The sequence below is a fragment of the Oncorhynchus mykiss genome, chromosome 2 (assembly GCF_013265735.2).
Source record: "Oncorhynchus mykiss isolate Arlee chromosome 2, USDA_OmykA_1.1, whole genome shotgun sequence".
Lineage (NCBI taxonomy): Eukaryota > Metazoa > Chordata > Actinopteri > Salmoniformes > Salmonidae > Oncorhynchus > Oncorhynchus mykiss.
The window spans coordinates 69,597,280-69,610,260 of NC_048566.1; the positions used below are offsets into that span (position 1 = coordinate 69,597,280).

General features: G+C 42.4%; 1 protein-coding gene across 1 annotated transcript; it reads left to right on the plus strand.

The window, feature by feature from the left end:
• Positions 1 to 1,317: 1,317 nt before the first annotated feature.
• On the plus strand, positions 1,318 to 11,491 carry LOC110494892 (heat shock factor protein 1). The gene is made up of 13 exons (XM_021570224.2): positions 1,318 to 1,814; positions 3,300 to 3,408; positions 3,590 to 3,717; positions 3,789 to 3,913; positions 4,467 to 4,542; positions 4,822 to 4,889; positions 5,971 to 6,070; positions 6,247 to 6,368; positions 6,498 to 6,689; positions 6,820 to 6,928; positions 7,057 to 7,122; positions 7,666 to 7,770; positions 9,737 to 11,491. Exons 1-12 carry the CDS (start codon positions 1,689 to 1,691, stop codon positions 7,723 to 7,725), a joined length of 1,281 nt encoding a protein of 426 aa, XP_021425899.1. The 5' UTR covers positions 1,318 to 1,688; the 3' UTR covers positions 7,726 to 7,770; positions 9,737 to 11,491.
• The last annotated feature ends 1,490 nt before the right edge of the window (positions 11,492 to 12,981 follow it).

Consider the following 12,981-nt stretch of genomic DNA (forward strand, 5'->3'; position numbering starts at 1 on the left):
ACAATAGTGACTGAGGAAAGAACCAAAGGAAGTGACAGATATAGGGGAGGTAATCAGGAAGGTGATGGAGTCCAGGTGAGTATCATGATGACGTGCAGGTGTGTGTAATGATTGATGCCAGGTGTGCGTAATGATGAATCCCAGGACCGGTGGTTAGTATACCGGCAAAGTCGAATGCTGGAGGGGAGGAGTGGGAGTAGACGTAACAGTTCCAGTTCATATAAGGTAATAGGAACTGGAACACGCTGTCGTACATGTCAATCCAGAGCATCCCAAACATGCTCAATAGATGACATGTCTGGTGAGTATGCCGAACTGCAGTCAGGTCAAGACCCTGGTGAGGATGACGAGTGTGCAGATGAGCTTTCCTGAGACAGTTTGTACAGAAATTATTTGGTTGTGCAAATCCACGGTTTCATCAGCTGTCCAGGTGGCTGGTCTCCGACGATCTGGCAGGTGAAGAAGCCAAATGTGGAGGTCCTGGGCTGGTGTGGTTACATGTGGTCTGCGGTTGTGATGCTGGTTGGATGCACTGCCAATTTCTCTAAAATTAAGTTGGAGGCGGCTAATGGTTGAACAAGGAACATAAAATTCTCTGCCAAAAGCTCCGGTGGACATTCCTGCAGTCAGCGTGCCAATTGCACGCTCCCTCAAAACATGAGACATCTGTGGCATTGTGTTGTGGGACACAACTTCCCATTTTAGAGTGGACTATTGTCACCAGCACAAGGTGCACCTGTGTAATGATTATGCTGTTTAATCAGCTTCTTGATATGCCACATCTTTCAGGTGGATGAAATTATCACCAATAGGGATGTTAACAAATTTGTGCACAACATTTGAGAGAAATAAGCTTTCTGGGATATTTTATTTCAGTTCTTGAAGCATGGGACCAACACTTCACATGTTGGATTTATATTTTTGTTCAGTGTATTTGTCATGTGACTAACCACAGATCAAGATACATAAAATTTGCATTCTCCAGGGATGCAAATAAGAATTCAAATGGCATGGTCACAAATAGGAACTAATTTATTTCTGACCAGGATTTTAAATTTATTTTATCAGATTTTTCAATGACACAAACAACCTCGCAAACAAATTTCTCGAAAAATTGTGACACAAAACCAGTGGTTGTTGATACAAAAATCTTACAAACCACATACTGTACAATGTACTCTTTCTAAGGGTTATATGATATTTGTGTTTGTCCTTGAGCTATGATGAGTCTGAGTGTAGATGAGTCTGTGAGTGTAGGTTGGTGTAATCATGGCCTTTATGAATTGTGATGAATGTGAGGTCTTTGAGACAACGACTCCTCTTGGAACTGGTCCTGAAAAGTTGTTCTTATAGGAGTGTTTATATCTGGACACACACACGTACTCACCAGCGCTCCTGTGCTGGTGCTCCTATTGTTTGGCATGACAGTGTGGTATTATTTTAGGCTTTGTGATGGCCTGTATTGCTCCCCAGTGGGGTCTTTTGTGTTGGAGGGCTATGGTGACGCTGCAGGGGCAGGTTTGTGCTGACGCTGGCCTGTGGGGATGACAGGGCCTGATATGGCCGAATGAGTAGTCCAGAGAGAGTCAGCAGCAAAGCAGCTCAGAAATGGAGTAGGACCTGGGCACGTACACACTCTCTCATACACATTCTTAATAACAGTTTGTTCATCCAACTGAAGCACAGCCATGCAGGAATCTCCTGGCTCTATTGGTGTGGATGGGGGTTATGCCAGTAATGTGCCTGCCTTCCTAACCAAACTGTGGACCCTGGTCGAGGACCCGGACACCAACCATCTCATCTGCTGGAGTGCTGTGAGTACCTGAAGGACTTACACTTCTGGTTGGTTAAAGAGAGTTAGCGGTCTTTCATACAGTGGAATATATTTCATGTGTTTGATAGAAATGACAAGATAGAGAAGTCTATTTTAGTGAAGATTCTACTTGTCTATTACTCAAGGATAGATCTATGTTTGAACATCAAATCAATTGGTGACCATTTATACCCGGGTTAACAAAACAAGATATCTGTTTAAACCTTTGGTTAACTCGACACTTGCAATTCATCAGTGAAATTAGAAAATGCCTTTGTCTCGTTCCCTTTATAAAAGTATGGAAAATGTCATAAAAATAATGACTAGTATGTCAGCATTGTGTCTATGAAGGAGTGGTGAGACCACACACTAAGCACCCCTCGACATCTTTATTTTTGTACCTGATACTGTTATGCCGAAGACTCCACAATCTCGTTTACAGAGTCCTCAAAATGTCAGTGAGTAGCTATCTTTGAGAAAATTAAGAATGATTTCATCATGATCATTAGCTGATTTTGTGTGCTGGACTCGTATTGGGACAGATATATTAACATAATTTGGCCAACCTATTTTTAACACTAAAATAATGTGACACTGCAGGGCTCTTCAACCTTTTTCTTGCACAGTGACCGAAAAGCACAGAATGAAACAAAGTTGAGCACGTGAAGGCAGGATAGCTTCACCGCTACATGGCAAAAAAGTAATGTCTAAAACACTACCAAGATTTGAATTTAGTTCAACTACCACCAAGTAGTTGAACTACACGTAGTTCACCAGGCTACTCCCCAACACTGAGCTAGAAAGGTAACACATTTTCACTTATAGCAGCTGTTTCGCTTGTTAAACAAAGATTAGCCATAGGTTGGCATTTTCTTTTATATCCAAGTCAAGAAATAAAGTTGTCATCATTAGAAAGAAGACATGCTGCTCTTTTCTACTGAAAATGTATTCATTCTGTTGTTGCTAGCAATATTCATAAAGACATTGGGGGGGAATTTTCAAAAAAATATTTTCGCTGACCCTAGGTTGATTACCCCTGTGCTACTGGACTTTGACTAAGTGACAAAAGTGCATAATCTTGTCATTGATTCACTGTGAAATAGGTTGTGTACAGCTTACTGATAAATGTTTTTTCCCTCAACTTTCATTTCAGCATGCTTAAATTCTAAGAAATTAAAAAGGGAAGTGGCTAAGATTCCCCTGTCTGCTCGACTCCAGATAGTCTTTTCAAAAAGAACTAGGAAATGCAAAGTAAAGATTTTAATATGGACTTCTTGTTGTAAAGCAAATAAGACTTCCTATTTGAGCAACCTTGACATGATTTATAGGACTGAGCCTATTATGGTTTTGACACTAACGTCCTGGACTAAAAAGCATTGATCTGTGTCTGGGAAACTGGTTCTGAATGTTGAATTGAGGTAGTCAATGGCCAATCAGTGGTCCATAGAACTTAAACACAAACCCCTATTCTGGTTCTGTCCCTCAGACTGGAACCAGCTTCCATGTTTTTGACCAGGGAAGATTTGCCAAGGAGGTGCTGCCAAAATACTTCAAACATAACAACATGGCCAGCTTTGTCCGTCAGCTCAACATGTGTGAGTACCTCTCCTCATCACTAAAGAATAAAGACCCTCTCGGATATTTAGCAGTATTTAGAAGTGAATAGTGTAGGAATGACTTGTGTATTGTGTAGGTACTGTAGCATAGGCATTCATTTGAGTGTTTGTGCCTCTGGAGGTGTGTGTTGTGTGCCGCTAACTGTGGACTGGTGTGCAGATGGCTTCAGGAAGGTGGTGAACATAGAGCAGAGTGGCCTGGTGAAGCCAGAGCGAGACGACACAGAGTTCCAGCACCTCTACTTCCTGCAAGGCCACGAACACCTGCTGGAGCACATCAAGAGGAAGGTGAGACAGAAACCTAGGAAATAAAACACACACCCACACACACATGGTAAGACCTCTGTGTGTGTGTTTAGGTCTCCATCGTGAAGAGTGAAGAGACTAAAGTACGACAGGAGGACTTGAGTAAGCTGCTGTATGAGGTGCAGGTGCTGCGCAGTCAACAAGAGAACATGGAGTGTCAGATGCAAGACATGAAACAGTAAGTAGGAAGAACAGTGTGCTGATACAACGCATCAATCATAACTATATCCACAATGTATGACACATGCTAAATCAATACAGTACTGTAGCTGGTTTAATGAAATTTAGTTTGAGGCACTGAACTGGGACAAAACATATTACGAATCATAGTAAGCCATATGCAACAGAGTCAAAGCAACTCGTAGTCCATCCTCAGTAGTCCATGCATTGTCCCTAGCCTCATTGTATGTTTCAATGGTTTGGTCTATTGTCTCCATTGGTTGAAGAGAACATTCAGCCGCTCACCTGACCGTTGCGCCCTATAGTAGTGTCCGGTGTGCTGGTCAGGTGCAGTACAGGTGATCTTGTCACATGTCTCTGTCTGATCTGGAATAGGTGGATGACATTTGGCTGAGCGCTCAGATATGACACATCAGGGTGAACAGGCTGAAATCAGATCATTGCCTAGTCACACCATTTAATCACACATAGATCACACACATGCGGGGTGGTGAGTGAGGGGGTTGATAATGAAGTGGTGAATGTCACAGTGGTCTGTCTTACTCCTCCAGGCAGAATGAGGTGCTGTGGAGAGAGGTGGTCTCACTGAGACAGAACCACACCCAGCAGCAGAAAGTAATGAACAAGGTGAGAACCTCTGAACAAACATGACAATTGTGTGTGTGTGTGTGTGTGTGTGTGTGTGTGTGTGTGTGTGTGTGTGTGTGTGTGTGTGTGTGTGTGTGTGTGTGTGTGTGTGTGTGTGTGTGTGTGTGTGTTAGAGAGCGAGCGACAGGGGAGGAGTCAGTGTGTTACTTTGGTGCTAGTGCTAGTCTCAGAAACCCAGACCGCGGTACATTGTAAGAGGTAACCCGTCTGTCTAGAGAGACTTTGTGCTGCATCATTCTGTTTTTTGCTCCTTTATAGCTGATTCAGTTCCTATTCAGCCAGATGCAATCAAACGCACCCAGCACTGTAGGAATGAAGAGAAAGCTGTGAGTATACTGCTTCTCTTTGTAGTGTACACACACACACGCACACGCACACGCACACGCACACGTACACACACAAAGGCTAAGATTAACAATACATGCACTCAAAAACACACACAAACACACCTGTATGTACATACACTCAACACACTATACTAACAAATCGACAATAGTAACACAAACACTGCAGTGGGAACGGCCAGCTCAGCGGGATGTGGTCAGCTGATGAGCTGCACAATCACAGTTGAGATGAATGGAGCTGAATGCTGAATCAGACCTACTGAGCTCTAAGCCCCTCACACACACACACACACACACACACACACAATCACTCACCCCCCCTCCCATCCTCTCACACCCACACCACCCCACTTAACCAGGGCGCATGACCCTCTATCCTCTAAGAGAAATGCACTGTCAGCTTGTGTGACCCGTGTGAACAAATCAGTCGAAGGACAAGGCACAGTCACATACAACACTCATATGTTCGCAGGTAGCCTAGTGGTTAGAGCATTGGGCCAGTAACCAAAAGGTTGCTGGATCAAATCCCAGAGCCGACAAGGTAAAAATCTGTCGTTCTGCCCCTGAGCAAGGCCATTAGAAGACGTGGATGTCGATTATGGCAGCTCCTCTCTGATTCAGAGGCGTTTGGTTAAATGCGGAAGACACATTTCAGTTGAATGCATTCAGTTGTACGACTGAATTACAACTGTCATGTCCATAACACCTAAAGATTTACAATCACAACTGACTACATTAACTGGACATTCACGTTCATCACTGTGGCATAGCTGTGTTCTACAATACAATTCATGTTGTCATTGTGCCCTGCAAGTGGGTTATTCAGTGTTTTAAGGTCTACGTGTTCTACACAAGCCAAGCTAGTTTCTCAAAACTACCACTGCTTTCTTAGTCACCCTTGCAGTTACTTCCCCTTATCCTTGGCTCTCATCCAGTAAAGACGAGCAGACACGACTCTCTATGGCTCTGTCAGTTCCATGGCATGTCATTGCACAAGAGTATTTCCATTGACTCGCATTGTTTTCTCAATATTCCCCCTCATGGTGATGCATGGCCACCCCAGTCCCCTCATGTTGGATGTTGGCTCCACCACACCTCCAGCCTCTAAGTTCAGCCATAGCCACCAAATGGAGTCCCTGCATGAGCCCTTCTATATCCAGTCGGTGAGAACCCACTCTACCTTTTTGCTAGTTGTACTGCATTTATAGTTTCCATTTAGCATTGGGACATTATGATTATCATAAAATAAAGCCCTTTATATTTTGAACTGCACAGTGATTGTCAGGCTGTGAGCTTCACAAATCTTTAATCAAACTCTCTTACTGCTCCTTCTCTACAGCCATCTACAGAAACGGCCTCTTGCTCCAATAGTGCAATGACAGGAGGACCAATCATATCAGACGTTACGGAAATGTCACAGCCCACCAACATGGCCATTCAAATGCAAACAGAGGAGACAAGGTGAGGATCAAAGGTCAAAATCACCTTTTATCCTGTAGTGATTTCCAAAGTAAAAAAATCCAGTATCTAGCCTTTTTCAGCAGGGCTGATATAAACCGATAAGAATGCTGTGTATCTGTCCCCACACAGGGATAAGTGTATGATGCTTATCAAAGAGGAACCAGTGAGCCCAGGGGTGCGAGGCAGGGGGGATGGTGTTCCACTGGGCTCCTGCGAGGTGTGTTCTGAACCCCCTGTCCTCCATGTTGCCATGGTACAGTCCGTCCTGGAGGGCAGAGGGTCTGGAGCAGAGAGGAGGAGCAAGAGACCTGCTCTGGAAAGGTACACCCCCCCCCCCCCCCCCCCACACACACTCACAGATAAACAGCTCTATATTGTTTTATTTTATTACATATTAATGTATTGTTTTCAAGTGAAGCCCAAGTAGTGTGATATGGTGTGTGTGTTGTAGACCAGAAGTACCTGATGCTGTAGAGAATGTGGACATGAGTCTAGAGGACTTGCAGCTTCTCCTGAGGACCCACCAGCAAAGCGTGGAGCCCACCGCTGCTGTCATAGATGTGAGTAGGACACTCTGAAGCTTGGGGGAAACAACGTTACTGCAGAAACAGGCATAATGGCTCCCATGTGAAGTTTCTCTTCACTAGATAAGAGCTCATACTGACATGACGCTGTTCTGTCTTTACAGCCATTCAATTTCAACCTGCCCTTGAGTGAGTGGAACTTTAATGATATGGAGTCCAACCTAAAATCAGTGAGTAGAATATGTTTATGGTGTTTGAATTAGCTCTGCCCAGATATTATATCTTGAAGTTTAGTTATATATATATATTTATATAGTTTATATATAGTTATATATATATTCAGTGAAATCAACCAGTCAGTAAAGTCAACACAAGTTATGAGTTACTGTGATTTTCCACTAGTTGCCACAGCCACAAATTTGAAATGGTATTTATCGTAAAATTCTGTCTTCATATAAGGTTAGCAGCGTGGTTTAGGTTAGAGTTAAGATTAGGTTTCAAATCAGATTTTAAGAAGATAAATTGTAGAAATCGGCTGGGTTTGACTTTGTCTGTGGTAACTGGTGACGACCATTACTGTGTCAGCCATAAATGACTGGCTTTAGACAGACAAAGGCAGGTAATGGTAAAACCAACTTGTCAACAGTTGACCTCACTTCTTGGGACTATGAATCAGTGTGTGCTGTGCATGTAGCCTCTCTGCAGTTGGTTTATAGTACTGGTCAGTGTTATCTGTAGTAGTATCCAATCCCCCCATGAATCATGTGTTCCAGTACATGTTTCAGAGCCAGGAGGCAGAGGCTTACCCCAACGCTGGATGTGACGAACAGTAACAGCTTGACAGATCAGCTGACACAGGCTAGTCCTGACAAAGACAGGTACAGTGAGTCGTTTTTTGGGGGGTATCTGTACTTTACTATTTCTATTTGACAACTTTTACTCCACTACATTCCTAAGAAAATATGTACTTTTTACTCTCATACATTTTCCCTGATACCCAAAAGAAGTCGCTACATTTGGAATGCTTAGCAGAACAGGAAAATGGCCCAATTCACACACTTATCAAGCGAACACGTGGTCATCCCTTCTGCCTCTGATCTAGCAGACTCGATCAACACAAATGCGTTGTTTGGAAAATTATGCCACTGTTGGAGGGTGCCCCTCGCTATCCGGACATTTTTAAACAAGAAAACCATGCTGTCTGGTTTGCTTAATATAAGGAGTTGAAGTGATTTATAGCATTTACTTTTGATACTAATGTATATTTTAGTAATTGCATTTACTTTTGATACTTAAGTATATTTCAAATCAAATACTTTTACTCAATTATTCTACTGGGTGACTTTCACTTTTACTTGAGTCATTTTCTATTAAGACATCTTTACTTTTACTCAAGTATGATAGTTGGGTACATTTTGAACCACAGGCCATTTGTAGAACTGGATCTTTGTGCGTAGTTGAATGATCATATGGGCAGCAGTGGCGTGTATTCGTGGATGCCAAGGGAAGCCAGGCTTCCCCCCCCAAAAAAAATGACCAAGAAAAAAACATACAAATAATTTATTTTGTCTCTGTGTTTCATAAATTTCCTTAAATTCGCAAGAGGCTGAACATATCTTACTGGAGGAAGTATCCAAGTTAACGAAACAGCGCCCCTCTGTCTCTGTATGTGTAGCCCATCTATGCTGTCTGATCAAAAAGAGTATGACGTTGTTGCCGTCTGTAGCATTGAATGCAAGGGAAGGCAGCGAGCATTTGGCCTCCCTTGATCATTATTTAAATAAAATAATAACCAATCCACGTTGCGCTAAACTGAGTGAGTTCAGCTGTGAATGGTCCTGGCGCACCAAAAAACAGTGTCAAGGGAAGCCAGTTTGTACCTATCACATATGAAGCCAAACAACATCGACATAACTTGAATTGTTATAACTCATTGTGTCATTGTCCTCCGGTAGCTAGCTAGCTAAAATTGTCCCTTTCCTAAATTAGCCATGGATGGAGATAGGGATTTGGGCTTGTGGTTTTACTTAAATCTCTGTATTGGCCAATGATTATAAAGGTGATTCTGATCAAACCATAAATGCATACATTGAGCCCCTGGCCTGAGAGGATGGAAGTTCAACATGTCGCTAGCTAATGTATATGTAGTTAACTAGCTGGCCTGGCACATTGTTGCTCATGAAAGAAAGTTAGGCTAGCGAGCAAGCATTTTAGTAACCTAGGACAACAAAAACTAAAAGTGTGTATAGACCGTTTAGGCAACATGAAAGAGGATGGCATTGGCATTTTTCAACAGGTAGGGTGAGTCAACATGTTTTTTCCACTTACAGACAGACCGACAGCAAGCAGGACCGTGTACAGCCACATCAGATTTAGCTTTCGTTGATTGGACTAGATCGTTTTTGGTATCTTTTAGTTGTCAATGTATTAGACTTAGGTGATTAGATGATGAAATGGTGCTGGAATAGTGGAGGCAGTGCCTGTTTTCTTTGACACTTGCGGTAACCAATAGTTGTTTAGTAGTCCGAAAATGTCAAACATTAACTTGCTAGGTCATGTAACTGTTTGTTACATGCAATATGTTTTGTGGACATATGTTGTTCTCCGGTTTTGTGATGAAACAAAAGTTTATTGTCTCGGCCTTAGTTCATATGCCTTCACACTGAAATATAGACCTAACAGGTTATAGAGCAAACAACACAATAGGTTGTAATATGGGATTTTTTTTTTTCCTGGCTTGGCTTCCCCAATGATGTTACCCACACACCACTACTGATGGACAGCTCAGTTTGTACTGAGAATAGAAAATATTTACCTTTCTTTTGTGTTTCTGCTTTTGGCCAGAAAACAAGACATTCCTCAAGGCTCTCAGATGTGTTCCATCCGCAGTCGTCACATCTTAGATCCAGCGCACCTGACCCAATGTGAGCAGAGCAGGAGGGATTCCTGTCACTCAGAGCTCTGTGGGCCCACCTTCCATCCACCAGACTGTCAGCCCTGGGGAGTTTTTTTCAGAAGCACTATATGGCTTTTCAGAGAACCAGAGGTTAATCTATTTGGAATTATTCAGACTTCCTTCACTGAAGTTCAACAGTTTTATTGGTGGAGACCCTGGCAGTTTTCACTTCAAAAGTTGATCCGCAGGACATCCTGACATAAGCAATGGCTTCTCTCTCTAAAACTGGACTGAGCTACATTTAGAGTGCCTGACTGAGGGACTTAAACTCATGAAAGACCAACCGACCAGTTGATATTTCAAGGATAAATTCCTAGCACAGAATTGGAGTACAACCAGCAAGTTCTACTATTCTCTGCCATCATTCCAGTGGTAGTATGCAAAGTTGCATCATACCAAAGTGGCCCAAGTTTGTAAGCACTTTAGTCTGTGTGGGAGAGTTTCTGCTTGTGGCGCTGATTTATTTCCCAAATAGCCCATTTGGTATGAAAATTATATTCTTGTGCAAATACTATATTTGTATTTCAAAATGATATTCATAAAATTACAGAAACAGTGTTATCTTCTGTATGTTTTAATGTGAGAGGTCTAGGAAATATTTATGATAGACTTCCCATTTGAAAAAACAATGAAGACACCATACATTGCTGTTTTGCACAATTTGTATCACAATTTATTCTTAATCACAATCCATATATTTCCCTTGAAACAGTGCATTTGGGCACTCCTGTGCACAAGAGTAACTTAGACAAATTGTTAAATACTGTGCATTAGTCAAATGTAGAAGAAGAGCTAGATGACCCAACTTCAGCTGAAGTTTAGATAAGATCAATGTGTAGACTCACTAAACAGAGAGGAAAGAGAGATGTACTAGTGTCACTAAACCTGTGTCTGTCTATTTGTCTTTTCTCTTCCATCCATATAACTTTCTAGCTACCACATCTCTCTTTTTTTTCTGATTAGTTTAACCTGATTTATTATAGATAAACATTATGACCTTCCATTGATTTTAGTGGTGGATAGAGGCAAAGTAACGTTTGATTTCAAGACAGATGAAGAGCCTCCCTAGAGCATTTGGACTCTACAATGCCTCCATTTGTTTCAGAGACAGGCCAAATCCCATATTTGGATTATACACAATATACAAACAAAAGTATGTGGACACCCCTTCAAATTAGTGTATTCAGCTATTTCAGCCAGACCCGTTGCTGACACGTGTATATAATAGAGGACACAGCCATGCAGTCTCAATAGATGAACATTGGCAATAGACTGGCCTTACTGAAGAGCTCAGTGACTTTCAATGTGGCACCGTCATAGGATGCCACCTTTCAAACAATCAGTTCGTCAAATTTCTGCCCTTCCAGAGCTGCCCCGGTCAACTGTACGCACTGTAATTGTCTAGGAGCAACAACGGCTTAGCCGCGAAGTGGTACAGAACAGGACCGCCGAGTGCTGAAGTGCACAGCACGTAAAAATCATCTGTCCTCGGGTTGCAACTCACACTACCAAATTCCGAACTGCCTCTGGAAGCAACATCAGCACAAGAACTGTTCGGGAGCTTCATAAATGGGTTTCCATGGCAAAGCAGCCGCACACAAGCCTAGGATCACAATGTGGAATACCAAGCGTTGGCTGGAGTGGTGTAAAGCTCGCCGCCATTGGACTCTGGATCAGTGGAAATGCGTTCTCTGGAGTGATGAATCACGCTTCACCATCTGGCAGTCCAACGGACAAATCTGAGTTTGGAAGATGTCAGGAGAACACTACCTGCCCCAATGCATAGTGCCAACTGTAAAGTTTGGTGAAGGAGGAATAATGGTCTGGGGCTGTTCATGGTTCGGGCCCCTTAGTTCCAGTGAAGGAAAATCTTAATGCTACAGCATACAATTACATTCTAGATGATTCTGTGCTTCCAACTTTGTGGCAACAGTTTGGGGAAGGCCCCCTGTTTCAGCATGACAATGCCCCAGTGCACAAAGCAAGGCCCATACAGAAATGGTTTATGGAGATCGGTGTGGGAGATCTTGACTTGACTGGCCTGAGCACAGCTCTGACCTCAACCCCATCGAAAACTTTTGGGGTTAATTGGAACGCAGACTGTGAGCCAGGCCTAATCGTCCAACATCAGTGCCCAACCTCACTGATGGCTGAATGGAAGGAAGTCCCTGCAGCAATGTTCCAACATCTAGTGGAAAGCCTTCCCAGAAGAGTGGAAGCTGTTATAGCAGCAAATAGGGGACGCACTCCATATTAATGCCCATGATTTTGGAATGAGATGTTCGACGAGCAGGTGTCCACATACTTTTGGTCATGTAGTGTGTCTTTCTTATACAAACTCCAGAAGGTATGGATGTGGACTGATGATGTAGGAGGGGGGTGCAATACCCCCCCCCCCCCCCCCCCCCCCACCCTCTTTCTCAATGATCTGAGCAGGCTCATATGATTTTGATAGACATCCTATATTCCTCAGATAATTTGGAATTTCTGGAAAACCATCAGAATCTGAAGAAACACCAGTGCACTTCTTTTGACTGTGGAGGACACATCTACATGGAAAACAGCCCAGGTCTTGACAATCTTCCCTTTGAACTGATAATACTATACTGTGCAATATTTCAGAGTTGTGAGAATTCACAAGGTTGCAATACATGAATGTATAAAGTAACTGTATCAGAGGCTGCATCATAAGTAACACCTGTAGACTATAATCTTAGAAGAGGGAAATGTAAGGTGGCGTATAATTGAAATTGCACTAAGAATTATCATTGTATTAGATTTAGCAGTGTTCATTTAGACTTAGTATTTATCAGTGTTTTCTTTATTACTGAAATATGAGTGTTTCTCTGATTTGCTAGGAGTGATACTTTACATTCAATTGGCATTGTATTTATTTTTTATTAATTTGCACTGATCGGATGTTGATGATCGGATGTTTTTAAATATATATAATGCTTGTCAAGATTGCAGACTCATCAAAGTATTTCAATTTTTTGGATTAATTATCTTCTGTAACAAAATAAATCCATCGTTATAATGCACCATTGTCTATGGCTTTGCAAGGACAGTGTTGTACATGGGCAGAACTGGACTAAAGTCACAATGAAACAAAACATGTATGCAATGACACTAA

Bases quoted from the DNA above. Each gene is read 5' to 3' on its own strand.
- LOC110494892 (XM_021570224.2), top strand. From the start codon at position 1,689: ATGCAGGAATCTCCTGGCTCTATTGGTGTGGATGGGGGTTATGCCAGT. The intron at 1,815-3,299 runs GTGAGTACCTGA...TCTGTCCCTCAG, and splicing joins ATCTCATCTGCTGGAGTGCT to ACTGGAACCAGCTTCCATGT. The intron at 6,690-6,819 runs GTACACCCCCCC...TGTGTGTTGTAG, and splicing joins AAGAGACCTGCTCTGGAAAG to ACCAGAAGTACCTGATGCTG.